Source organism: Lissotriton vulgaris, unplaced genomic scaffold (assembly GCF_964263255.1).
Source record: "Lissotriton vulgaris unplaced genomic scaffold, aLisVul1.2 SCAFFOLD_214, whole genome shotgun sequence".
In the NCBI taxonomy this organism is placed as follows: domain Eukaryota; kingdom Metazoa; phylum Chordata; class Amphibia; order Caudata; family Salamandridae; genus Lissotriton; species Lissotriton vulgaris.
In genome coordinates this window covers 671,317-697,737 of record NW_028243866.1, presented here as the reverse complement: position 1 = coordinate 697,737, position 26,421 = coordinate 671,317, and the positions used below count along the sequence as shown (strand labels likewise).

Here is a 26,421-nt window from a genome sequence, read left to right as displayed (position 1 = left end):
CCGAGTTCAGTTTCAGGCGGCTGCTCATCATCCACTTGGCTACATCTGTCATCCCTTCGTGTAGGTTGGCTCTGGCGGTGGCGGGGTCGTTGGTGAGGGAGAGGATCAGCTGGGTATCGTCGGCGTAGGAGATGATGTTGAGGTTGTGCTGGCGTGCGATGGCTGCGAGGGGACTCATGTAGACGTTGAAGAGGGTTGGGCTGAGCGAGGAGCCTTGAGGAACGCCGCAGATGACTTCGGTGGCTTCTGATCTGAACGGGGGGAGGTGGACTCTCTGTGTCCTTCCGGTGAGGAACGAGGTGATCCATTCCAGTGCCTTCTCCTGCATTCCGACGTTGCCGAGGCGCTGCACTAGGGTTCGGTGACAGACCGCGTCGAAGGCCGCGGAGAGGTCTAGGAGGATGAGGGCTGCTGTTTCTCCGTTGTCGAGCAGGGCTCGGATGTCATTGGTAGCTGCGATCAGGGCGGTCTCGGTGCTGTGGTTGGCCCGGAAGCCAGACTGCGAGAGTTCGAGGGATCCGTTTGTCTCAAGGAAGGCGGCCAGCTGCTTGTTGGCGGTCTTCTCGATGACTTTTGCAGGAAACGGGAGCAGCGAGATGGGGCGAGATGGTGTGGTAGTTCTTGAGGTCGGTGGGGTAACACAGCCCATGCCGATGATGTAAAGCTGGCATACCATAGTCGTCACCCCATGTAGGTAGTATCTTCTTGTGTTCCTTTGGTACCAGATGCGTCTTCTGCACCATTACTATCCGCTCCAGGTGCTTACGATCGTATGACCAAATTCTCTGCTGTTTAATGGGATCCTCCATCCCCTTAAAATTCAAGGAAATCGCTGTCACCCTCATGCGTGCAATATACATTTTACTCCTGTCCCATGAACCACCCGTGCTAACATGTTATTGTGTAGCCTCTCTCTCTTAAGCCCAGAAACAAATTCCACACCTCCCCTCGACACCCAAGAACTGTATTGCCTCCCACCCACCTGTGTGGCCTACCCCAAAGTGGCCTCCACAAGCGACACATGTGGTGTCGACCCATCCCCCCTAAGCAACAATCAAACTTTACTCAATCAGTGTGCAGCTACTGTGGTCTTCAGTGATGGGGCGTCTCAGGAACCGTGCCACCAGTGGAGGTAAAACAGAAGCAGATGTTAGCTTTTTCTGGCCTCAATAGCATATTTTCACAGTATGAGTGCTTCACTGCAACAACCGGCAGATACAATGATACACAATAAGTTCACAGGGCCTCATTTATGGGTTTTTTGCAATAGGACAACGCAGCAGGCCTTGTTGCTGTGCCCCCCAGCAGAAAAAGAAAAGGGCATGAATGCGCTGTATCTATTAGCAACACTTGTGGAACGCCCCTTTCACTCAGTTTTCTGCGTTAAAGAGGCACATATCTATAAGGCGATGAAAAGCCACAAAACATGGCTTTATTTAGCATTACAAATATGCCAGTGGCACATTGCTCCACCAGAACATCAAAAAAGTTATGTTCCGGCGGCACAAAAGTGCCTTCATAGTACATGTGACATTCTACCCGTGGGTAGTAGTTGTGGTACACATGTACCATTCACAATGTAGTAGTCCTCCATACTTATGGACCTCAGTTTGGGGAAGCCAGAGGCAGCTGTTGCTACCTGTGCCCTGTCCGCTAGTACCCCTACATTGGCCTTGCTAGCCATGGCTGCTGCGGCCATGAAGGCAGTGGCGGGATCAGAAAGTTAACAGGGTTGTAGGAGCCATAATTAATTTCTGTAGTTTACATTACTTGGCCTCCCTAATGCCTCAGCAGCAAATAAAAGTCTGCTGAGGGGCTAAGGGTAGGACAAGTGGTGAAACCTGTGATGTTATCAGTTGTCAGATGATGTATGATGTCATTTCTGCCACCACCTCTATGTTGGTCAGCTTCACAATAACAGTGGGTGAGAGTGGCTTCAGTGTCAGGATTACTGAAGCCACTCAGTACAGCAGGACTGTAAATGAATACAGAGCAGCAGCAGAGCACACTGACCAAATTTGTAATATCTGGTAATGTGGCTCATTAATCATTCGCCAACTTATTGTAAATTATTTATGTGTGTACATCTCTTCTACCCCATGGCTCCTTGCTTTCTCCTTGCCTGGGTTATGCACCCACCAGTTGCTTTGTCTGATCTGACAACATTTGACATTTGTACAGCTCTATGTGTTCTGCTTAAAAATGCATATTTCATTTGAGTGAGTGCTTCATTGGAAAGGAATCCCATAACAAAAATGCCACATATCCCTTTGATGAACCATCAAAGCCAGTCCATGTTGCATGCTACATGTTGAAAAGAGTGTTTGCAACAGAAAATAGATAACCACCCCCAACACACCTCCACAATTCAATTAGGTGTTTGTGGCAATTTGTGATCTCTAATATTAGTTATTTACGTGTGTATGTATGTATGTATAGATGGGTGTGGTATTTCAAGAGACAGGGGAGCACTGTACAAGGTCAAAGAAAAGCTTTAAGTCAACAAGTGACAGGAGAAGTAGATGGTGTGTGAACGGTTACTGCATTTTGCTGTAGTGTTCTTTAAAGAGATGCATTTTCAACTCTTTTCTTAAATTGGAGTAGTGATGAGGTGGCACTGATGTTCCTGATGGATGCATGGATGTGGTTCCAGATCCTAGGTGCATAGATGGAAAAAGCCTGTTGCCTTGTTTTTTTATTTTCCAAACTTCTTAATATGCAGTCTAATGGTGTCCAGGCCATGGTTATGCTGGGAACCACCAGAGATGATTAGCTTGCTCACAAGATAAGCAGGGGTGCTGGTTGTGATGGTATCCCAGCTGTGGTTATGCTGAGAACCATCAGAGATGGTGAGCTTGTTCGCAAGATAAGCAGGGGTGCTGGTTGTGATGGTATCCCAGCTGTGGTTATGCTGAGAACCATCAGAGATGGTGAGCTTGTTCGCAAGATAAGCAGGGGTGCTGGTTGTGATGGCTTTTTAAATGATGCAGCTGCTTTTGAAGATGGTGTGGGACGGCAAGAGTAGCCAATGGAGTTCCAACCAGATACTTGTGATGTGATCATAATTCTTCAGGGCCCTTGTTGAAATATACTGTGGCATGTAGGATGACTAAAAGAGGTACAAGTGTGGGGTCTCGGAGGCCATGGTACAGTGCATTATGAGGATTTTATTAGAAATTTGGATGTGCTTTCTGGGTGAAACAGCTTCAGTTTCTTTAGAAGAGACAGCAAGTACCAGGCCATCAATGTGCTTTTTGGCAGTGTGTTCTTTGAGCGTCAGGTTGTGGCCCAGGGTGAATCCAAGTGACTAGTCATTCTGGGAAATTTGGGAGTGAAAGGTTTGTATTGTTTCTTGTTATTTGTTCTGGCAAATATCCAGTCTCCACAACCTGCAAAAATGATTCACTCCGCTCCATAGCTGAGCAGCATTTTAACTGGAATGTAATAGTGCTTTAGAGCCATTGAAAGACCAACTAACATCAGCCACGGTGGGCTGTGGTCATAGAGGCTCATCTGTCATCTCCACACTGGGCTGGAGGAATAAGCTCAATGAGGGGACAAAGAAACCTACTACCACCTAGGGATGCAAACAAACCCTCTCCCCCCTCACAAAGACAGCTTTAAGTGTAAGGATGCCAGCATGGTTCCCTACCCAGCCACGCAACACACTCACTTATGTGGTCACCTGCCTCTACTAGCAGCCCATGAAGTTGACCACCCTGTGGACCCCCAGTCAACACAAACCTTGCCTCTACTCCTAGAAGAGTGCAAAAGCACACACTGCCATGCCCCGGTGAGCTTTCCTACCTACTGGGCGTGGACATGGGCTAAGAAATACCAGGATGTAGACGTCCGACACAACAGAAGAAGATTTCCTATGGTCACCAATGATTTTTGCCACTTTGGGCCCATTTTTTGTTCATTTCCCACTACACCCTGGCTTATGGGTCCCCCGCCCAACCTCCTTCCACCAAGAGCTAGATGTAATTGTAACCTCAGACTAACCACAACAACTCACACAGTGACTATATATAGGGATATGGTCTCAAACCAGACAGTGGACCTCTGAAAAAAAGACTGTAGTCCACTTCTCCTCAGGACTTATACCTTTACCTCCTCCCAAAGCACCACCCTCTGGTCACCTAAACCATCAGCCTTATATCCGACAGTTCTCAGTCTGTTGTCTCTAGGATACTCCCACCTTGAATAATTCTCATCTCAGGTGTGTCTTTTAATCCATGTCCATAGGTTTCGAGTCTTGTCACACAACACTGATAAAGACTAAGATGTACACTACTAACTCTTCCTCTGCAATGGACGTTTCCGAACCCTCCATTATCTCGTGATCTTGATGCAAGTGCCTATTATTATACCTCATCCTCTCATATTAAGTTTCAAAGGCAGCCTTATTAGTAACCAGGTCCCCTTTACATGCCTAGCTACACTAGCCTAATCATTATCTGTGTCATGATGGATCAAACTTGTCGACCTTCTACCAGGGTTGCTCCATGCAATATATTCTATCCCTCATAAAGCAAAAAATCTCTTCTTCTCTCTGATGCTGTTATCAAACAGCAATTGCTCCTGTGGTGGCGTCTAACTACATGATGCCCTTCCACCCCCTTTAGAAGTCACTTACATATAGGTGCCACCCCTGTGCCCTGAAGTCAGTTCCTTTCTCTTCACACAGTTTGATGTGGATTCAAAGCTCTACTCCTAACTTTGTTGTTGTACTGACACCAAAATTCAGCATGGATGGTGTGCCAAAAAAAGGTTTCTCTCCACCCACCCCACCTCACGCCCCCAAGACTATAGGTTTCAAACCATGCCACAGAAAGTACACATATCCACATGGAGTATTTTGTGTTGCAGTCATGATTCAAAGTTGTGTGACAATAGTTCCCTGATATATCGGAAGGCAATCAGGCAGTAGGATGCAAAACCTTCTGGTGTGGAGTAGAGGAACAGAGGAAGAGGTCATCCTCAAAGCAATATTCCTGATCCCTCTTTGGCTCACAGGGCCAATTCTGTTCCAGATGCAGTGCCTTTCCTACACCAAATCTCAATCCCAATCCTCGGATAAATCCAGGTTGTTGCAGCACTAGCACAACAATGCCAAGTGGGACATATCCCCTCCCCTTGCTCCAGATCAGGTGAGAAGCTGCGCAGTTGGCACTCCAAGGGCCCGAACTGGTGCCATCTTCTGACTGAGCAGTTACAAGGCTGGCTGCAGCACCTTTAAAGAGTCTCTGCTGCAAACCTTCAAGATGATACCGGGTCCCCTTCGGGAACGCCTTTGGGCCCCAAAGAGCAGCAGGCAGCTTTGGTCGTATTTCGACCAGAGGGTCATTCACATGCACCGACTCACCGTGCCTAGCCTTCTTCTGGATCCATGCCAGCAGCAGTCCATAGTTCTACTCTGGCCCCTGGAGCCACACCGGTCCCAGCTGCACTGGCGGCGATGCCAACTCTAGAAGTGCCCATGCGGGATCCAGTCCCGAGGTTGGCCCACACCAGACCTGTGTTGCATTGTGAAATCACTACAACCCAGCCCCCAACTTTGGAAAGTGATTCCCTCCCTCTTCCTCGATGGTAGTGCTATAGAAGTCTAGAGGCTCTGTTCAACTCCAGTTCAGGCGTGGTTCAAGGACACCAGATTATACCACATGACAAGGACCACAAGGAATAGGTGGACAACTTGATTCCTCCTCTCTATACCAATATGAGATGGTACCTGAATCGACAAAATGCTAGTGGGTTGGAAACTGCTCCCAGCACTGAATTAGAATGTCCACCAGGACCACACACAGAACAAAAGTGCCTCCTTTGCATGACATAGTGCAACAGAATTTCTTTTAGTTACAATTGCTTACAACAGAAATGAAGGCTAATTTGTTGACAAATCTTAGCACCCGGGCCTGCCATATTGCTGCCTTACATTGAACCCATTACTTATACCTTATTGGTTGCTTGGACGGAGCAAGCCATCCATTCAAGCCCCCCAATGGTTAGGCCAAAGATGGCAGGCATTTTTACCCAAAAATCCAACCCCAGAAAGCCTCGTGGTACAAGCTTCCATGAGATAGGTCAACTCGAATGCATTGCTTTCTACACCACCAGATAGGGATTCAAAGCACAAAGATGTGTCTGGCACCCATGGCAACAGCTTCCAAACTGTTTTGATGGCTCCTCGTAGGACCATTTACAGCAGTTACAGGGTAGGATTACATTTTTGCTATTTATGGTTTTCAACTCTGCTGGAAATCTATCACTTCAGATCAGTAGGTACTACATATTATTCAAATGTTTATAACCTACTTGCATCCCACCTGTTCCTATTCAAGTGCCAGGAGGTCATGCCATCATCCTTCTGGAAGTCAAGTCCATTTTGGTGAAAGTAGCCACTGAGAGGTTACTGAACTCAGAAATAGACAAGGGTGGTACCCCTACTACATCCTGGTGCCCAACAAAGATGGAGAGCTCATGTCTATTTTGGATCTTCACTCCCTGAGGCCTTTCCTATGGAAGTATGAATTCAAACTCACTCTACCCAAGGATCTTGCTCCACTGGATCTGATGAATTGGAAGGTATTCTTGGACTTGAAAGTCGCATGCTGTAACGTGCCCATTCAGCAGTCTCACAGGTTCTACCAGCTTCATGTTTGGGTGAAGAATTTTCAATTTGCCATTCTACGCTTCGGCCTCACCTCCGACTCGCAGATGTTTATGAAGGTAATGGCATTGGTCACTGCCCACTTCGCAAGTTGGGGATTCATGAATTTCCGTGCCTCAACTGGCTGCTCAAGGCGGCTTCGCTGCAATCAATCACAGACCACCTCTGAACGATGATTGCCATTCATTCATCCCTGAGGTTTTCCATCGCCAAACTGAAGTCCTATTTGATGCCAACATGAAGAATTCACCTCATAGGGGCCATTCTGAAAACAGTGGTTTCCAATGCCTTTACACCCCCACAATAAACCCAGGACATTCAGGCTAGGTTCCTGAAGTTTTGGACTCAATGCTTTGCTTTGGTGATGTCATTTCTGAGGCTTTGTGGACTTCTGACCTCATGCATTGTCCTTGTTGCTTGTGCTTGGCATAAACGGTCTTTGGAATGTAACCTACGTTTCCATTGCACACATCATGAAGGCTGACTGTCATACAACATCTGCATCCCAAGATCCTCAGTGGCGGATGGTGACCATCAACTTGTAATGTGGCAGGCCCTTCTGTCTACCCCATCCAGTGCCTATAGGTGTGATAGATGCTTTGTTAAGCCATGGCCCTCTGAATGAGATACAAAGATCCCACAAGTGGCTCAGCCACTGGACGGCTGACTTAAAATTCATGATGGCTATTGACTGTCTGACTCAGGTTCAGGTTCTTTATTCAATTCAATTGAATCATGAAAGTTTGCAATCATGCATTTAAAAAAGCAAGACGGAATATACATAGGGACATTTTGTGCAAAAATTAAATATACAATTAATCTATTTCCTATTCCTAGGTCATATTATCCCAGCACTGAATCTAGATATTGACTGTCTGACTCAATTTTCTGGACCTTTGGGTTAAAGCAAGGGATGGATTCTTAGCACTAGGCCCCTTTTTCCAAACCCAGCCATCATAATGCACTCCTACACATCACCAGTGATCACCATAGGGACCAAAAAGAAAAACTGCCCTATGGGCCGCTCCCGCATATTCGCAGGAACTGCAGCAATAAGGATGAATATTTTCAAAATGGCAAAAGTTTGTTTCTAGGGGACATCCCGGGAAACTTGTGAGGTCTTCACTCAAAAGAGATTGGTTTTACTCCTAGATAAATACTTCTTGTGGCTAATGGAAATGGAAGGTCGATGCCTTTGACCTGTGTATTGACATATGATCCCAATGCCAACAGGATTAAGACTATCAATAAATCTAACTGGAAAATGCACTGCAATTTGAAGCTTCCTGTCCTATTGTTTTCATTTAAAAAAGGAAACAATATTAGACAATATCTGGTTAGAGTAGCCAGGAAAACAGAGAGGAAGGATTTACCCAATCAGTTCAATCTTCCAACTATTCAGGGACACCACAGATGTGCGTGTTAATTCACCACCTGTTCCAAAGAGCTCACAATTAACTGAATTACTGTTACCAAAAGAAATGTTTTAATTGAAACACAAAGAATGTGGTACACTGTATTTCATGCCCATGCAACAAGTTCTACATAGGTCAAACAAGCAAACCTGTAAAAATGCACATCCTTCATCTATATCCAGGATAGGTTGCCAGACCAAGGGGGCACCACTTGTGCAACATTATGTAACACAGAATCACTGTGAGAATGGCATCAAATGGTCAGTGACCTCTCCCAATGACAGAGGTGAATTATTAGAAACCACATTACTAACAATAGTGACCAGGTACATCGAAAAATTCCCTAGAGCCACAAATGGCCTTAATGAAAATGATAAAATATGGGAGTTCACCAGAATATAACCTATGGGTGCTTGCTGCGGGGGTCAGGCTATTTCTGTTATGGTTAAAATTCTCCTCTCCCCCTTGGAGAAAGGATGAATGAGATTATACACATGATAGGTTATGAGTGGATAAATATGGGATATATAGCCATTGTAAATAACAATGTAGTATGGATTGAATTTCTCTTCTCTTATGGTATCTGGGCACACACAGATAGATTGTCTCAAGCCCGTTTTGATGTTCCCTTCAGTGTTTTAATATAATTGATGTTTTTCTGATAGATACATCTGCCGTGTGGATTCCTCACCTTGTGAATATCCCCTTGCGTCAGCAACATTCGGAAATTCTTTTTGTAGCTTCGCTCCGACGTGGACGCGGACGTCACAGAGACACAGCTCTGCTCGCAACTCCGCTGACGTCACCGACGCCTATAAAAGGCCCACGCCGGCGTGATGACATCAGTTCCCTTTTTTCCGCGTCGTCGACGCTAACGGTTTTCAGGGAGCGTACTGTAGCTTTACAGTAACTTTGTTACTATTATCCTGTTATTCTGTTTAACTTTATATTCTTCGAGATGTCGTCGAAGAAGACTGGTTTTAAGGCTTGCGGCGAATGTGGCAAGACTATGTCTATCACCGATCCTCATGATTGCTGTGTTTGGTGTTTAAGTTCCGATCATGACGTCGAGGACTGTCCTTGCTGCAAGAAGATGACTTCGAAGGCGCTAAGAGAAAGAGAGGCGAAGCTCCTTGTGGCTAAACTTAAGAGTAAGAAAGATAAGAAATCTTCGAAGTCTCGAACTCGTCGATCGAGATCGAGGTCGAGGTCGAGGTCTCGATCGAGGTCACGCTCGGAGTCGTCTTCAGCTCACGCTTCGAAGTCTTCGAGGAAAAAGCACAAGAAGAGGAGCCATGAGTCATGTCATCACTCCGGAAAAGACTCTAGTTCAAAACCGAAGTCCCAGGTCAAGCTTCTGAGTAAAGAGGTGGTGGTTTCGGAGTCGGAGCATATCTCTGTTGGTGAGGCTTCACATCCAGGTTCACCCGAATCACAGGAGCAGGTCCATTCTCCAGTTCCATCCAATCCTTCTGGTCAGGAGGATGAAGGTGAGGAGCAGGGGGCTGGTGAAGTCGAGGTTCCGGTGCCTGCGGGTTCGTCGACCCCGGTTCCAGGACTCGTTGAAGAGGTCGACGTCGTTTCGACTCCGCCTCCTCAGGAACGACCCAGAGATCCATATCCTGAGTTTCCAGCTCCAGGTCAGGATCCATCTCAGTTCTTGAACGCCATGTTTGGTGTCTATTCTAGGGCAATGTTCCCGTCTGGTGCACCTGTTGGTCCCACGGGTCCTATGGCTTTCAACTTGGGTGTTCCCCAGGCTTACGCCCCTGCGCCCTTCATGCCTTTTATGCCGACTATACCACCGCATTGGCATTTTCCGACACCTCCGGTGTCGTCGACTCCGAAGCGCTCGACGCCGACTCCGTCGATGCCGGTCACATCGACGCCGATGCCTACGACTCCGAGGCATGATTCTGTCCGACCTCGTGCTGAGAAGCCTCGTCCGACGTCGGGTTCGACGCCGGCTCCGACGCCGTCGCCGTCGGAGTCGATTCCGAACCCGTTGGCTTCGGCTGTGAAGGAAAGGTCTCGGAGAAAGGCTCAGAGACTTCTGGAAGAGGAAAGGTATCAATATTCGGATACTGAAGAAGGGGAGTTACAGGATTCTGAGGATCCTTTTGAAGATTTGTGTGAGGCCAGTGGGCTTGAACTGTCACCTGAGTGGGAGTTGGCATCAGTTTCAAATGTACCATCAAAGGATGTGGTGCCTTATCACACTGTTATAAAAAAAGCAGCTAGTCTATTGAATATTACTCTTCCTACTGCTGACTATAAGCCTAACATCTTGACTGAGGTTCTTCATTCTCCCTCGTCAGTAATTGAGCCTGTGTTTCCCTTCAACGAGGCCTTGACTGAGCCCATCTATGAGGTTTGGAAGAAGCCTTTGTCTGCTCCTGCAGTTTCAAGAACAGTTGCGAGGAGATACAGAGTGGCACCTGAGGACCCTGCGTTTTTATCAATTCATCCCTTGCCTGAGAGTTTGGTGGTGCAGGCTGCTTGCTCAAAGAAATCTGCTGGTGCTTTCCCACAGGTTCCTGGGGACAAAGAATCCAGAAAGCAAGATCAGGGTGCCAGGAAGGTCTTCTCTTCAGCCAGTATGGCGTTAAAGTCAACCAACGCAACGTGCCTGATGGGGAGGTATATCCATGCCTTGATGGATTCTGTCAAGCAGCTAATTCCGAAAATTCCTGAGGATGATCGGAAGGATTTTCAGGAGGTGATTTCAGACACTCAAGCAGCTGCGAGACAGGTGATTCAGAGTGGTCTGGACACTGCTGATTCGGTGGCAAGGGTCATGGGTTCATCTGTGGCCACCAGGAGGGCTGCCTGGCTTAAATCATCGGTGTTCTCTGCGGACGTCCAGTCTGCTTTGTTGGACTTGCCTTTTGATGGCTCAGGATTGTTTGGCAAGAAGGCTGATGCTGCCTTGGAACGTTTTAAGGACAGTAGGGCCACTGCAAAATCCTTGGGTCTTCAGTCCAGAGGAACTACTGGTAAACGCTTCAGGGGGTTTGGAAGATCTTCCTTTCGCTCTTACAGACCTTCCCAGCAGCAGCCTCAGCAGCAACAGAATACGCTGTACAAGTCGTACAGGGGCAGACAAAGATCCCGCCCTAGAGGTCATCAATCCTCCTCCTCCTCTCCTTCCCAACCCCCAGCCAACGCAGCAAAGCAGCCCTAGATCCGCCATTCCGGATCATGTGGGCCCAGTGGGGGGTCGGCTTACTCATTTCCTACAAGATTGGGAATTAATTACATCGGATCTTTGGGTTCTCAATCTTGTAGGGAATGGGTATGCACTTCCTTTCCAGGAATTCCCTCCCAATTACCCTCCTTGCCAGGGTTATTGTTCGGAGGACCACCTGCTTCGCCTGCAGGAAGAAGTCCTGGCTCTTTTCAAAAAAGGTGCGATAGAGGTGGTCCCAGAGCAGGAAAGGGGTCAGGGGTGCTACTCCCGGTATTTCCTGATCCCCAAGAAAGATGGCAGGCTTCGGCCAATATTGGATCTCAGGATCTTGAACCTTTACCTGAAACAGGAAAAGTTCAAGATGCTCACTCTTGCGCAGGTTCTTCAAGCGCTGCTGGAAGAAGACTGGATGGTGTCGATCGACTTGCAGGATGCGTATTTTCATATTCCCATCCTGAAGTCGCACAGAAAGTATCTCCGTTTTACGGTTGGGTCACAACACTACCAGTTTGTGTCCTTCCGTTTGGACTTACTACTGCGCCTCGAGTCTTCACCAAGGTGATGGCGGTGGTGGCAGCTCATCTCAGAAGAACGGGGATACATGTGTTTCCGTATCTAGACGACTTGCTGATCAAAGCGGAGTCGCCGGAGAAGGTGCTCCATCATCTGCAAGAGACAACTCAGTTGTTGCACAGTTTGGGTTTTTCGATAAATGTACCCAAGTCTCACCTGGTGCCCTCACAGCGCAACCTGTTCATAGGTGCTGTACTGGACACTACTGTATGTCGCGCATTCCCTCCCCCTCAAAGGATTCGCGATATTCAGGAGATGATTCCTTTGTTTTACCCTGAAGCGGTTGTTCCAGTCCTGAAGGTCCTTCGCCTGCTCGGTCTGATGGCTTCATGCATCCTGTTGGTCAACCATGCACGCTGGCACATGAGGGCGCTCCAGTGGTGCCTCCGCAGGCAGTGGTATCAGCACAACGGAGATCTCAGGGAGTCAGTGAGGATCTCCAGAGAAACTGCAGCGGATCTGTTTTGGTGGAGTGTGGAAGGCAATCTGTCTCAAGGGAAGCCTTTTCAGATTCCTCCTTTGGTGGCCACAGTAATAACGGATGCGTCCACCCTCGGGTGGGGTGCTCATCTGGGGGACCTGGAGGTCTAAGGTCTTTGGTCTCCAGAGGAAAGGTTGCTTCACATCAACCTTCTGGAATTGCGGGCAATACGTCTGGCGCTCAAGGCCTTCCTCCCTTCCCTTCGCGGGCGGTCAGTTCAGGTCCTGACGGACAACACGACCGCGATGTGGTACATCAACAAGCAGGGGGGAGTAGGGTCGCAGTGTCTCTGTAGAGAGGCTCTGCGTCTCTGGTCCTGGGTTCAGGACCATCAGATTTGTCTGATGGCAAATCATCTGGCCGGAGTTCAGAACGTTCGTGCAGACAGTCTCAGTCGGCAGTTTTCTGCTGATCACGAGTGGAGGCTCCATCCAGAGGTAGTTCTCTACATCTTTCGGATGTGGGGGACTCCTCGGGTGGACCTGTTCGCCACTCATGAGAATGCTCACTGCCTGTCATTCTGCAGCCTCCAGTTTCCGATGCAGGGAGCCTTGGGGGATGCGTTTCAGTTGAGTTGGAGCTCGCAACTCCTTTACGCGTTTCCTCCCATACCCTTGATTCCTCGGGTTCTGAGGAAAATTCGCCAAGACCGTGCCCGAGTCATATTGATTGCGCCGGATTGGCCAAGAAGGTTGTGGTACTCAGACCTTCTCCACCTCTCCTCTCACCCGCCGCTCCGTCTCCCTCTCAGGGCAGATCTCCTCTCTCAGATGGGGGGGGGCAGGTTCTACACCCCCACCGCCAGACCTTACACCTTCATGCCTGGAGATTGAACGGGGCAACCTGATTTCTTTTTCTATCCCTCACGATGTGGTGGATGTCATTTTGTCAGCCAGGCGTGACTCCACTAAGTCCATCTATTCTTATAGGTGGTCTAAGTTTGTTATTTGGTGCAGGGAGAAGCCCATAGACCCTTTGAGGGCCCATTTATCTGATGTTCTCCAGTTTGCCCTTTCCCTAGCACAGCAGGGTCTTGCTGTTGCCACGGTGAAGGGTTATCTGTCAGCGCTGTCGGCGTTTATCTGTTTGCCTGACCAGCCTTCTCTGTTTAAATCTCCTATCGTTTTGAGGTTTTTGAAGGGCCTCACTAATAAGTTCCCTCCTATCCCTTTTATTGTGCCTCAGTGGGATTTGAATATAGTTCTGACATTTTTAATGGGTGCTCCTTTTGAGCCTCTTCATAAATGTCCCATGAGGCTCCTGGCTTTCAAAACTGTTTTCCTCGTTGCAATAACCTCGGCAAGGAGGGTTAGTGAGCTTCAAGCTCTTAGTTCCAAGCCCCCATTCCTGTCCATTCATGCTGATCGGATGGTTCTTAGGACCAGGGCTGCTTTTCTGCCGAAGGTGGTGACTCCTTTCCACCTTGGTCAATCCGTTACCCTTCCTGCCTTTTATCCTCCCCCTCACCCTTCCAAGGAGGAGGAGAGATTACACCGTCTTGACCCCAAGAGGGTGGTGTCTTTTTATTTGGACAGAACTAGAGACTGTTGCATGGATGACCAGCTCTTTATTGGCTTTGCTGGCTGCAAGAAGGGAAGAGCGGTCCATAAGAGGACTTTGTCGAGATGGATCGTCCTCTGCATTAAGATCTGCTACTCTTTGGCCGGTAAGGAACCACCAGAGGGCATAAGGGCTCATTCAACTAGGGCTAAGTCTTCGACCTCTGCATTGGCTAGAGGTGTGCCTGTAGAGGATATTTGTAGGGCCGCAACTTGGTCTTCCCTCCACACTTTCGCGAAGCACTACTGCTTGGATACCGAAGTGAGGAGGGACGGTCATTTTGCGCGCTCTGTCCTTCAGGATTTCCTGGTCTAGAAGAGTGGACACCCTCCTCCGGGAGTGGGGACTGCTGTGGGACTTTATTCACAAGGTGAGGAATCCACACGGCAGATGTATCTATCAGAAGAACAAGCTACTTACCTTCGGTAACGCTTTTTCTGGTAGATACAATATCTGCCTGTGGATTCCTCACTGACCCACCCGCCTCCCCGTTGTCCACTCTTCTTTGCCAGATTATCTTTAATGGATTGTTTTATTGTAAAATGTTTTATTGCATTTACTTCACACTGTGTGTGTTACTTTGATTTCTATACTATGTATATTGTGTACATTTCTACTGTCATCGGTCCGTCCGTGTGCCTCGAAGGCACAGAAAAAAGGGCGGAACTGATGTCATCACGCCGGCGTGGGCCTATTATAGGCGTCGGTGACGTCAGCGGAGTTGCGAGCGGAGCCGTGTCTCTGTGACGTCTGCGTCCACGTCGGCGCGAAGCTACAAAAAGAATTTCCGAATGTTGCTGACGCAAGGGGATATTCACAAGGTGAGGAATCCACAGGCAGATATTGTATCTACCAGAAAAAGCGTTACCGAAGGTAAGTAACTTGTTCGTTAGGTACATGTCTGGTGGGCATGGAATTTCTGCATGTGATCACTTGTACACACTGGCTTGTTCTGTCTGACGGTGTTATATTGAAGTGAGATATCCAACTATAAATAGCAGATTTGTTCTATATTTTAGCTGTTCCTCCCTGGTTGACAGCATCTCCCCTGCTGGCTTTTTTCCCTTCTTTGAGGCAACCTTCAGCCCTCATGAGAGCCAGTTCTAAATATAGGTATGGGCCCCATACCCACTAGCTCACGGTGTTTGGAGGCCCGCTCCAAGACGGTGCCCATGTGGACCGTGATCCCCTGCCTACATATCACCAGTGAGGTGGCATCTTATCAGAGATGCCCTCCTGCAGCCTCTGGAGGCTCAGAAAACCAGGTCCGGTTCCCAGTTCGGCTGCAATGTTTCAGGTAGGAGTTTTCTATGCACCATTTGTGGTGCTTGCTTTTTTCAAGATACCGATCCCATAGTCTACAAAATGTTGAATGTTTCAGGGCCAACTCCAGGAATCCGAGTTCCCGCCCCAGCAAGACATGATTTATTTCATCTTTCTATATTCAGGGTAAGACCCCGGCTCAGGGTCAGGATCAACTTCTTTGAGTCTATGATTCTCTTGATATAAACGGGATCTTCACACCTTATTTATTTGTTTATTTTTTTTATTTGACTATCCCGACTTTGCAGCATGGAGTCCGGCGATCATACTTGATCCTTTTTACGGAGTTCTGTTGTTGAGTTTTTGTTCAACTCTTTTGCAGTATCGATGATAAAAACAGTCTATTGAGCACTCTTGGGCTGTCATTCACATGACTCTGAGGGAAAGGTTCTGTCCGGTTTTCTGGATACTGGTATATGGGATTCTTCTTTGGTCTCTTAGATGGAGCTAGTCCTCACATGTGTATTTGTTTCAGCTTGTGATCTTCTTGAGATGATGTGTGAGGAGTCCAGGGGCAGAGGTGGTGGTTCGCCCAGAGTTAGGGCTCTCTGCCTGCTGTCTGTCAATTAAAATTACATTGAAAAGTTTTAGTTGATTTGTGATTACATACGTTTTAGCGTTGTTTTTAGTGGGACACACTTGTCTTGTTGTCATGAAGATTGTTAAAGATATTGGCTGAAACGTGTCAACTTTCATATTATAGGAGGTTGCCACCAGAACTTTCATGTTTGAAAATAATTGTGACTGTGGAGAATATTACACATATAGAACATTCGTTCGTGTTAACCCCTACGATCAGGTTCCGGTCTACCTTTAGGAGGACCACATGTTAATGATTTTTGGTGGACGCTTGGATAACTCTATTATAGACTTAGTGTTTAGATGTTTTTTCCATATTGGTGTAAAAAAGGTTTATGCAATAAATTGATTCAAAAACAATTAAATTCAGCCATCATGTTTTATCGTTTGTATTGTATCTGTGTGCATACTTTTAATGTGTGACCAGACAAAATCATGTTTAATTTCGGCCTGCTAAATAAATTGTCGGTTCCACTAATAATTGATTATATTATTGTAGACTGAGTGATTAGGTAGGTGAATTTATCCCTGTAGAGATCTGTTTTGTAGTGTTTTGTCTCTGGGTTGGAGCGGTGGAGATCAGGGGTCTGTGGTCACCAGCGGAGGGAGGCATTATTATCGAAGTTTTTTTTGCCATCTGGCTGGCGTTGAAATTTTTTCTGCCATCCATCAGAGGGAGAATGGGGCCGGTCCTGATGGGCAAAACAACCACCAGGTGAGACTGCAGCAAGCAGGGCTGGATGGCACTGTGCTTTTGGAGGTGGCTCCTCCGATGGGGTTTCCATGGTGGCCGATCATCCAGGTGTGTCTCTAAACACCAGGGTAGAGACACATTCATAGCAGATGTCTTCTGGCAGATCACGGATTCCTTTTTCACCTTTTCATCGAGTGTGGCATGCCCTGGACAGATCCTTTCACCACACTAAGTGGGAGCAATCTGTGGTGGCATTGTGTGCAAAATAATGATGAACTGGGATGCGGCCCGAGTAATTACCAGTGGCTGAGATTAATTCAAGCATTCGATCCATCACTTTTATGTACTTTGGTGTAAAGACCGTCGGATTGTCCCCCTGCAGACAAAGCTGTTAATGTTTTCTTGTTTGTTATGTCTCTGGCCTAGTAAGGCTTTGCCGTGGGCACAGTAAATGCTACATGTCTGCCCTCTCTGCCTTTTTCTGTTTGTCGGACTAACCTAATTTAGATGAGGTTTTTAAAGGTTTAACTAACATATTTTCCCCAAAGCCCCTCGTTATGTTTTAATGGGACTTTAAGTTAGTCCTTCTGTGTCTGATGTGAACATTGTTTGAGCCCATGCACAATTGTTCTCTATGGCTCCTCACCATTAGGACAATGTTTCTTTTTGTCATTACTTCTACATGCTGTGTAAGTGAGCTGCAGACCCTGTAAGTCCAACCTCCATACACCACTTTCTCTCCTGTCAAACTGATGCTGCGGACTGAGACTTCCTTTCTGCCAAAGGTTATATCGCTCTTCCACAAGGGTCAGTCCATCGCCCTCCAGGCCTTTTTCTCTCCGCCACATCCATCGAAAGAGGAGTAGAGGCTCCACTGGCTTGACCTGAGTATAGTCCCTAGTTTTGATATAGCATGCTTGAAAGAGCAATGTGTAGATGACCAGCTGACCAAGAAATGGAAAATGGTGCAGAAGCAGACCGTGTGTAGGTGGATCGTCTTCTGACCCCTGTGGGTCGATAGACTCACTCCACCCAAGTCAAAGTTGCCTGAACAACATTAGCAAGTGGTATTCCCGTCCGTCATATATACATACATTCACTAGGCACTATTGCCTTGACAGTCAACGCCGCATAATAATTAATGTTGCCTGCTTGGGTCTGCAGCGCTGTTTGGATTGAGCCCACTTGGCAGACACTCCACCTCTTAGGAAGTACTGCTTGAGTATCGATTCTAAAGGACATGATTGTGTAGTTAGAACATCCATCAGAAGAACATGTTACTTACCTTCTGTAATTCTCTTTCTGGTGGATATTCAATCTAACTGCAGATTCCTCACTGCTCTCCCTCCTCCCTGTTCTGTGGCGTGAACTCCTGTGTCTATTAATAAGGTCCTACGCTAGTTTCAGCATGTTTTCACTCCTGATTTTTCATATTTGATCCACTTCTGAGGGTGTGTAAGAGTGAAAGACAAAACTGACTTAAGAGCACTGGGGTAGTGGATATAGCGGCTTCACAGTGTCATGGGCCATCGTGGACTCCTGTGTCGCCATCTGCTGGTGTGCAGGAGCAATTGCTGTTGAAAAAACATAATCAAATCCAGTCTGGGTCCTGCGATTATTATGCAGTTAGAGTATCCACCAAAAAGAGCATTACACAAGGTAAGTAAGTTGTTCATCTTGCAACGTTCTTTTTCTAAAATTACCATTATCTCAGCCAGGCAAATTGGTGAATTTGTGTTGTGACCCTAAGTAAAGACACAATGGGCTTACACACGTGCAGAGTATCACTGTCATTATGCCCTCCTTCTATGCTAATTGTGTGTTCCTCAAAGATCTTCTCCTCCAGCTTTTGGGTGTACCCCAGACTTTGCTGATCTAGATACAGTTTTAAAACAGCTCACAGAAGTCAAATTCCTCAAGCGCTTGAGACGGTTAAGGTTAGAATCCACATTTCCTGTCTATGACAATAAGTGTCTTCACTCCAATGCAAGGACTCCCCCTAATATATATAGAAATGAGCCAAGACCTGGACTTGGAGAAACGAAAGATTTTCATTTTTTCAGTCTGTAAATGTATGTTCATCCACACTGGGCTGGTTTTAAATGTTTGATGGTCATGATGGTGTGTATAACCTGCTGTAAATGATCTCCCAGTACTTTGAAATTGGTTTGCTTTGAACTTACTCCTCTGCACACATATATATATATATATATATATATATATATATATATATATATAAATCGAGCAAGGAGCGCACCTGCGCTTGCAGCAGTCACACACAGCGCGCCGTGCCTTCCAGCTATCTGTCACCTCGTGTCCTGGAAACCCCACTGCTCCTGTGAATTATTCATCCTTCATGCACCCTACGCGTTTCGAGGCCAACGCCTCTTCTTCTTGGGGCTGACGCAGAAAACAGGCTGTGATTGTGCCTTTGAAAGTCCAACTTTATTTCGTTCAGACAGTGCCGCCCATAATGGGCGTGGCTAATGCATATTCCACCACCAGGATTGATGGTTCTTGTAGTCCGAGGCACAATTGACAACAGACCCTTCAGTGGGTTCCCTGATTTCAAGCAGATTAGGATGTCTGTGGTAATCCCTTGAGTAGGGGGAGAAGGTAGCGATTCAGGAACAGTCATTTAAAGCGGAGCGCTGTACCTTCAGAAGCGATGCTGCGTGCAACGCTCAGGTCTCCCTGTGCTGTACATCCAGTTCTGCTTCAGCCAGGGATGGTGCTCTGCTGCACGGCCAGGGGCAGCCGTATAATACAAATCGAGCAAGGAGCGCACCTTATATATATATATATATAGGTCAACTCACTTTAGCAGAGGAAATAGAATACATAAGGATGCAACGGAAATCGACCCTACGCTCCAGGAATCCAAATCCTCAACAAAACAAAGGAGGAATACAAGGAGACGGCAGCGCAGGAAGCGCACCCAAGCAAAACGGAAATCAACAGCAAAAGAAACGATTTTGGAGGAAAACAACAAAAAACAATAGATGACAACACCATCATTAATTTAACTAAAATCGATCTTAACCTAGCTGAAAAACAACTATTATCCTTAGGTCTCTCCTATTGCCCAGAGAGTAATTTCAACTACTGCAATACCCGCATCAACATCTTCAAATTTATCAGGAAGATTAAACTCAAAAAATATTACTCCATTAAAACCAGCTTGGAGACTAAGAAAAAGACAAATACAACTAGCTCAACGATTCAAAGTGGGCTATTAGTCAAAGATATTCCGTTGATGCGCGCAATGCGAGATTTACAAGGAAATGATGAGGAGTCTGTTAGCACTCAAGGTATTGCAGAAAGAGAGGGTATTGATGTGGGACAAGCTTCAAATAGTCCATTCAAAGCACCTTCAACGTTTATACCCAATATGCCACGAGATGCCATTGACATTTATGCGGACCGTTTAACAGAGGAAGTTAAACTTATACAAATGAAAACTGTACAACGACATCAACCTCCCAGTGCAAAAATGAAACAATATTCTAATCTCATGCTTAAATTAAAAATGAACGATGCACTAATTGTCAACCAATCTGACAAAGGAGGCAACTTTGTCATATGGGGCAAGAAAGAATATATGGAAGAAGCCTCAAGGCATCTCTATGACAAACTATGTTACACCAAGTTGGATATGAAATCTGTGACTGGTATCCAGGGGCAATATAGAAACGATCTAAACCAATGGAAGCGTGAAGGTTTGTTATCTAGGGATGAAGATACATTTTTATGGAAAGAATATCCTACCATACCTAACATCTACTTTATTCCTAAAGTTCACAAGCAAGAATTTCCTATTCCAGGTAGGCCAATTGTATCATCCATCAATAGCCTATTTGAGAACACTTCTAAATATATAGATTTCCATCTTCAAGAATTTGTTACAACATTACCTGCTTATTTAAACGACACAACTGAGTTCCTTTATTTATTGAATCAATGTGTTTGGTCTGACAATCTTATATTCATCACCATGGACATAGCAACGCTCTACACGAGCATAGATCATAAAGATGGCATGAAGGCCACTAAATACTATTAGGGAAAGAGGCCAGTTGAGATGTACAATCATAATTGCATGTTACTGAAAATGCTTGAAAAATGTTTAAACAATAACATCTTTTTATTTAACAACACAGTTTACAAACAACTGAGAGGAGTGGCTATGGGGGCATGTTTCTCCCCCAGCTACGCTGGGCTCCACGTAGGCTGGTGGGAGGAACATGTCCTCAGGGTACTATTTGCAGACATCTGGTCCACAAACATTTTAAAATACTGGAGGTACATAGACGATGTATTCATCCTATGGCAAGGCACGATGCAAGCGGCAATTGACTTTGTTGAACAAATAAACGACAAACAGCCTAATCTTAAATTTACAGCTAACATGAGCCGAACCGAAGCTGATTTCCTTGGTGTGCATGTATCTGTACAAATTAATCAAATCATCACTAGTCTTTTTAGAAAGAGCACATCAGACAATTCCATCTTGCACGCGAGCAGTTTCCACCTCCACCACACCATTGCCAGTATCCCCTATGGGGAATTTTTGAGAATACATCGAATTTGCAGTACATCTTCACACAGAGACCACCAACAACTGGAAGCTAAACATAGACTCATGGCTAGGGGATATAATCCAGCTAAATTGGAGATAGCCATGAAAAAAGCCAATTTGCTAAACCGTCTAGTGCTTCTTGGCCCCAACAGGAACATGGTAGACAATACAGTGTCAAGCCCAGAAGTGGAACCCATAAGACTCATCACTGGGTACAGCCGTCAGGCAAAGCAAATTGTCAGCATAGTTAAACAAGAATGGCCCATCATTTTAACAGATCAAGTACTTAAAGAGATTATGCCCATGACCCCTACTATTACATTCAGACACGCTTTTTCTATGCGCAATGAATTAGTCACTAGTAGCCCAGAAACCAAAAAATCCGCTAACTGGATGTCCCCTCGAAAGGGATTCTTTAAATGCAGCTCATGTAGGGCCTGTAAATTTGGGGTTAACACCACTACTTACAACACCCAATTTGAGAAAACCCCAATCACCCTCAGGGCCCACTTTACATGCCGCACCGAATAGCGGTATATGTGTTGAAGTGCCGCTGTACCCTGGCGTACGTGGGGAGTACTAAACATCAAGCCCACGTTCGCATCCTTCAGCACATTAGAGCTATTGTGAACTCAGATCAATCATACCCAGTAGCGAGACATTTCGCGACCTCACACAACAAAGATTTATCACATCTATCCTATTTTGTGATAGACGCGATCACACAGTCTAAAAGAGGGGGTGACATGGAAAAAAAACGTAGGCAACTAGAGTCCAAATATATTATTAAACTTAATAGCAAAACACCCGGAGGGCTCAACATGGGGGAAGATCTCCACAATTTTCTGTAATTCCAGTCCAGGCCTGGAGTGTTAATGTAAGGACCATGTTTGTTTTTCACTGTATTATTGTATTTAATACTGGACCACACCGAACGCAGATTGAGAATTTTTTCGGACATGTCACATTTTTTGACATAGTCTTATTAATATTTCTTGTATATTTTCACGATAGCACTATCACTTTATCATATGAATTCTTTAAGGGGAATTAATATATTTCCCTCACAATTCTCTTTGAATGGCCTCTCAGTATTTTTTCACAATCTTTATCATAAATGGATATATACATATATAACTTCCAAGCAGCACCGATTTACATGTGATCTTGTTAGGGGCTTTACATGTGGACATCCTAACAACTTGCGATATTATAATTGCTCGTATTAGGTTATTTTTGTGATTACATCTATGCAGTGAAGTGATATATATTATGATTACCGGATGTTAAATAGAACTTCTTTTCATGTCATAAACTAAATGATTATAGAGTATAATGTTTACATATGCACTTCGCACTTTGTTATAGATGTCCATTAATCTATTTATATGAGTCGAATGTTTACATTAATAATTTGAGGCACTTTGCACTTTATCTAAAAGGTTATAAGGTATTTGTACCTGGTATAGCTGCTAATATTATTGGTTATGACATCGGTAGTCACATATAGAGACCACTGCGTTATCCGATTTTCGGGCATTGCAAAATGTTGATGCTCATTTTGATTGTCAAATGTTTTATTCGAACAAGTCCACTCAGCCAATATCAAGTAAAAAGTAAAAAACAAAACGCATTACGTTATGGGTATAATATATTTTGCTGTACAATATCATCTTGTGTCAGTTCACGCTGTAAATAGGTACAGGATTGTTGCATTAAACCCTGTTCCAAAATGGCGGTACTATTCACCTTGAACACACTTTGGTTTGTAAAATCAAGTCCCATTTCCATGTTTAATAATTTGCTGTTTGGCGCGTACTTTTCAAACAATGTATTTAAGATGTGAAAATGTCCTGGCTAGTTGTCAGTGAGCAAGGGCACAGCCGGTGCCCGAAACGCGTATGACGAGGCTTGCACCCTTTTACCACAAATGAAATAAATCACTTTATAATTCCAAGACTGGCTCTGGCGTTTGATTGAGTGGACCACGTACCTGTCGGCGCAGCACGCGCATTGGAGGCAAGTTGGAGTGTATATATATATGTGTGTGTATATATATATATATATGTATATATATATATATATACATCAACAGCAGTCTCCCACAACACCGCCACCGCGATAGTAGAGACCACGCAAATCCAGCGTATTTCTTCGGCAAAAAGATATTTATTAGAGTAGAGTAACTAAATCTGACGCGTTTCTGGCATCCGCCCTTGCTCACAGATCATATAACTGTGTAATCGTCTCTCAAGCAGTTAGTGTCACAAAGACTGATCACTGATATCTTGTTATTGTTTTCTTTTTTTTGTAGCCTCTCTATGCTCTGTTGGCGACAGCCAAGTGGCTGCTGAGCAACTTTGTGATGTAAGTACCATACCTAAAATGTCATCATGTGCAAGGGGGGGGGAGGCGGAATAGAAATCTATTGAGCTTTTGCCATTGCATTTGTGGGATTGTTGTCATTCTTGTGTTAACTCATTGATACAGTATACCTCTGCGAGTCTCACTTTACCTTCCTAGGTTTCCTAATTTCGGTTCTTGGCGCAATCCTATGTATTCTTCGCAAATGGCCCTCCGGTAAAGTTTTCTCTCCTCCCTTTCTCCCTATAGAATGGGTTCTTTTTACGCACCTCCATAATGGTTCTTTGCAAAATTTATTTTTTTAAACACATTTTTCAGTATCTTCTTTTTAAAAGGCAGCCTGTGTCTTAGCACAATGATTCCTACCTGCTAAAGTCCTCATATGAGTTTTTAACTCAAGTCTTCCTATGTATACTGAACGCGTTTTGCTCTTAAATTTTGACACACTTTTTTCGGTTTTTCATGACTGTTCCTGTAGATTCTTGTCACATATTTTCTTGTAAGCTATTTACACACGTTGGCCTGCGAGAGCTGAACATACGTCTGCCATATTCCAGTGATTTGTTTTCACAAGTCTTCCTCTACACTTTTTAACCTGTTTTCCTAATGGGTTCTTTCACAGGGTTTCCTTTGTGTTCGTTTTTATAATTCCCCCCCTACACATTTTTGGTACATATCTTCTTGTGGGTTGTGTGCATACGTCACCCTATTAAGATTGATGCATACAATACTGTCATGATGCTGCACACTGTGCCTTGTTTCGCAACAAGACAGCCTTACCACCAAAGCTGCTACAACATTGCCGGGCGTACAGGAACAGAGAGGGGTTTGTTATGGATTGTGAGTACCACGGAGCACTGGTGCCCAAAGTGGAGTTCTAGAATGTTCTAGAACATCAGACTTGGACTTCTACTTTGAAGCAGAACTATGATTTCCCAAAAGCGGGCAGAGCTTAAACATAAAAAATGGCTTTCTTAAGATAGCGATGAATCCACTGGGAGTTACTGTAATTTTCTTCCTGTGAGGTCAGTTCCTGCTTCAAGTATTTAAAAGTTAGCGCTTGAAAAGGTATGATGTGTCAGAATGCATCTTGCTCCCTATTTGTCTGTCGTTCTCAGCGTCCATCTGTTTGTCCTTGATTTTTTCTGCACCCGTTTGGATTTTTTTGTTGAGAATTAGTTAGCCTTGTTATTTCTGTTATTTTCTGATTGGTGTTGTATTACCTCGTTATACTCCTTTCCTCAAGCAGTTGGAGGTACTTGTGGATCTTCTTTCCTTGGATATGTGGTTCTGCCTGGCTTATTTCTCCTTCCTGATGTCTGGAGGACTTTGGTGTCTTGCTATTTTAACCTACGCTATCAATATCTCTAATCAACAGTAAGGGGATTGGCACAGAAGTTTTCTTCCCCATGTGGGATTTAACTCACTAGTAATGAGCCTCTAAAGACGCCGCCTGTTGCCTTTCCATGTTATGCCCCGTGGCAAATTGGGGAAAGCCACGGTATAGTCAGCGCTGGCCACCGGACAGGAGGCTGCTGATACTGGCCCCATCACTCAGGCCTTCATGTCCAATTTCCTGCAGGAGATAAAGACAGAAATTAGCTCTCTCAAAATGGTGGTTAAAACCTGCCTCAAGGACATCCGACGAAGCATAGCTGAAATTGGCTCAAGAGTGGAATATCTCAAACGCACCCTCGACACAAGAACGGAGGATCAGGAGGAGCTCTGGCGCCGTGTGATAGCGCTCGAGGAGCAACACATCAAACTCCAAATTAAGCAGGAGGACTTGGAAAATAGAAGCCGCCGGAAGAACCTCTGCATCCGGAGTTCCACGCGGAGCGGAGGGTCAGGACATCATGACCTATGTTGCAGATCTCCTCCAGGTGGTCTGGGGGGACGATGACGCATCTCCTCCAACACTGGACAGAGCGCACCGGGTCGCGCCCCCGAGTGGGAGGGCCAATCTGGTCCCTGACATCCTGACCCGGGTACACTTCTTTACGGAGAAGAAGGCAATCCTCCGGGCATCTCGGGCCACTGAGGAACTGATGCACGAGGGCCACTGCATCTAAATCTTCCTGGTCCTCTCCCCGCTCGCTCTGCGCCGCCGCAGGAACTTCAAGCCAGTGACCGACAAACTGAAGGAGTCCAACATAAGTACCAATAGGGCCATCCCTTTGCCCTGATCTTCCAACGGTAGGGAAAGTACAAATCTCTGAGATCCTTCACGGAGACCTGCCAGCTGCTCCGCCTCTCGCCTGCCCCTCGGCACTCCGCCCCTCCCTCTGCTGGCTCTGAGTACGGGACCACCCTGCGCCCAGAGTGGGAAACTGTTCAGCCTCATCACAGCAGATCCTCTAAAGACAGCACAACAGCACTCCAAGCCAAACAGGACATTATTCACCATTTGAAGTCTATAGAAGCCTCGCAGACTTCGGAGGGAAGGAGATCAGCAGTGGGCCCCCTTCACCCTCTGGCTTGGGCACTGGAGCGGGGGTGCCGTGATGGGATGTGGTCCCCTTGAGGTTGGAGGGAACTACCTCTTCCCTCTGCCGGCACAGCTTCCTGCCTACCTCATGAGTGTTTAAACCCGCTGGGCATGACCGGGCGATGTGGCCTCTTCTGATGTTTTGTTTCTTGACTGCTCACCACGGACAAGTTCTCGCGACATGATACTTGGCCAGCTGTCATCCCCCTGGGTGTCCGTGCCTATTGGACCTCTTCCTGAGACGTGAGAACTTCTGCTCCCTTGACTTGTGCTGTGCTGCACAGGCATGGCCCCGCAGTGCATTCAGGGGCTCTGGGTGTACTCCCTGGGGGGTCCCGGGCCTCCCAGATACCAGTGTAGTGGGTCGGCCACTTGAAGGCGGACAGTGGCTGCTCTCTCATACCTACTGGCCCACCCCAACATTCCTCTAGTCCCAATGGTGAGTGACTTCCTCAGAGCCGCCCTGGTTTGCACCACAGGGCCGCCCCTGGACTGGAATGGT

At 46.1% G+C, this 26,421-nt stretch overlaps 1 protein-coding gene across 1 annotated transcript in view; it reads left to right on the top strand.

Annotated features, from left to right (window-relative positions):
- LOC147668214 (voltage-dependent calcium channel subunit alpha-2/delta-4-like) overlaps positions 1–26,421 on the top strand; it is a 987,093-nt gene that overhangs the window by 878,689 nt on the left and 81,983 nt on the right. The window contains exon 34 of the mRNA XM_086948696.1: positions 23,382–23,434. Coding sequence (XP_086804822.1) covers positions 23,382–23,434 — 53 coding nt within the window. The remainder of the gene's footprint in view (positions 1–23,381; positions 23,435–26,421) is intronic.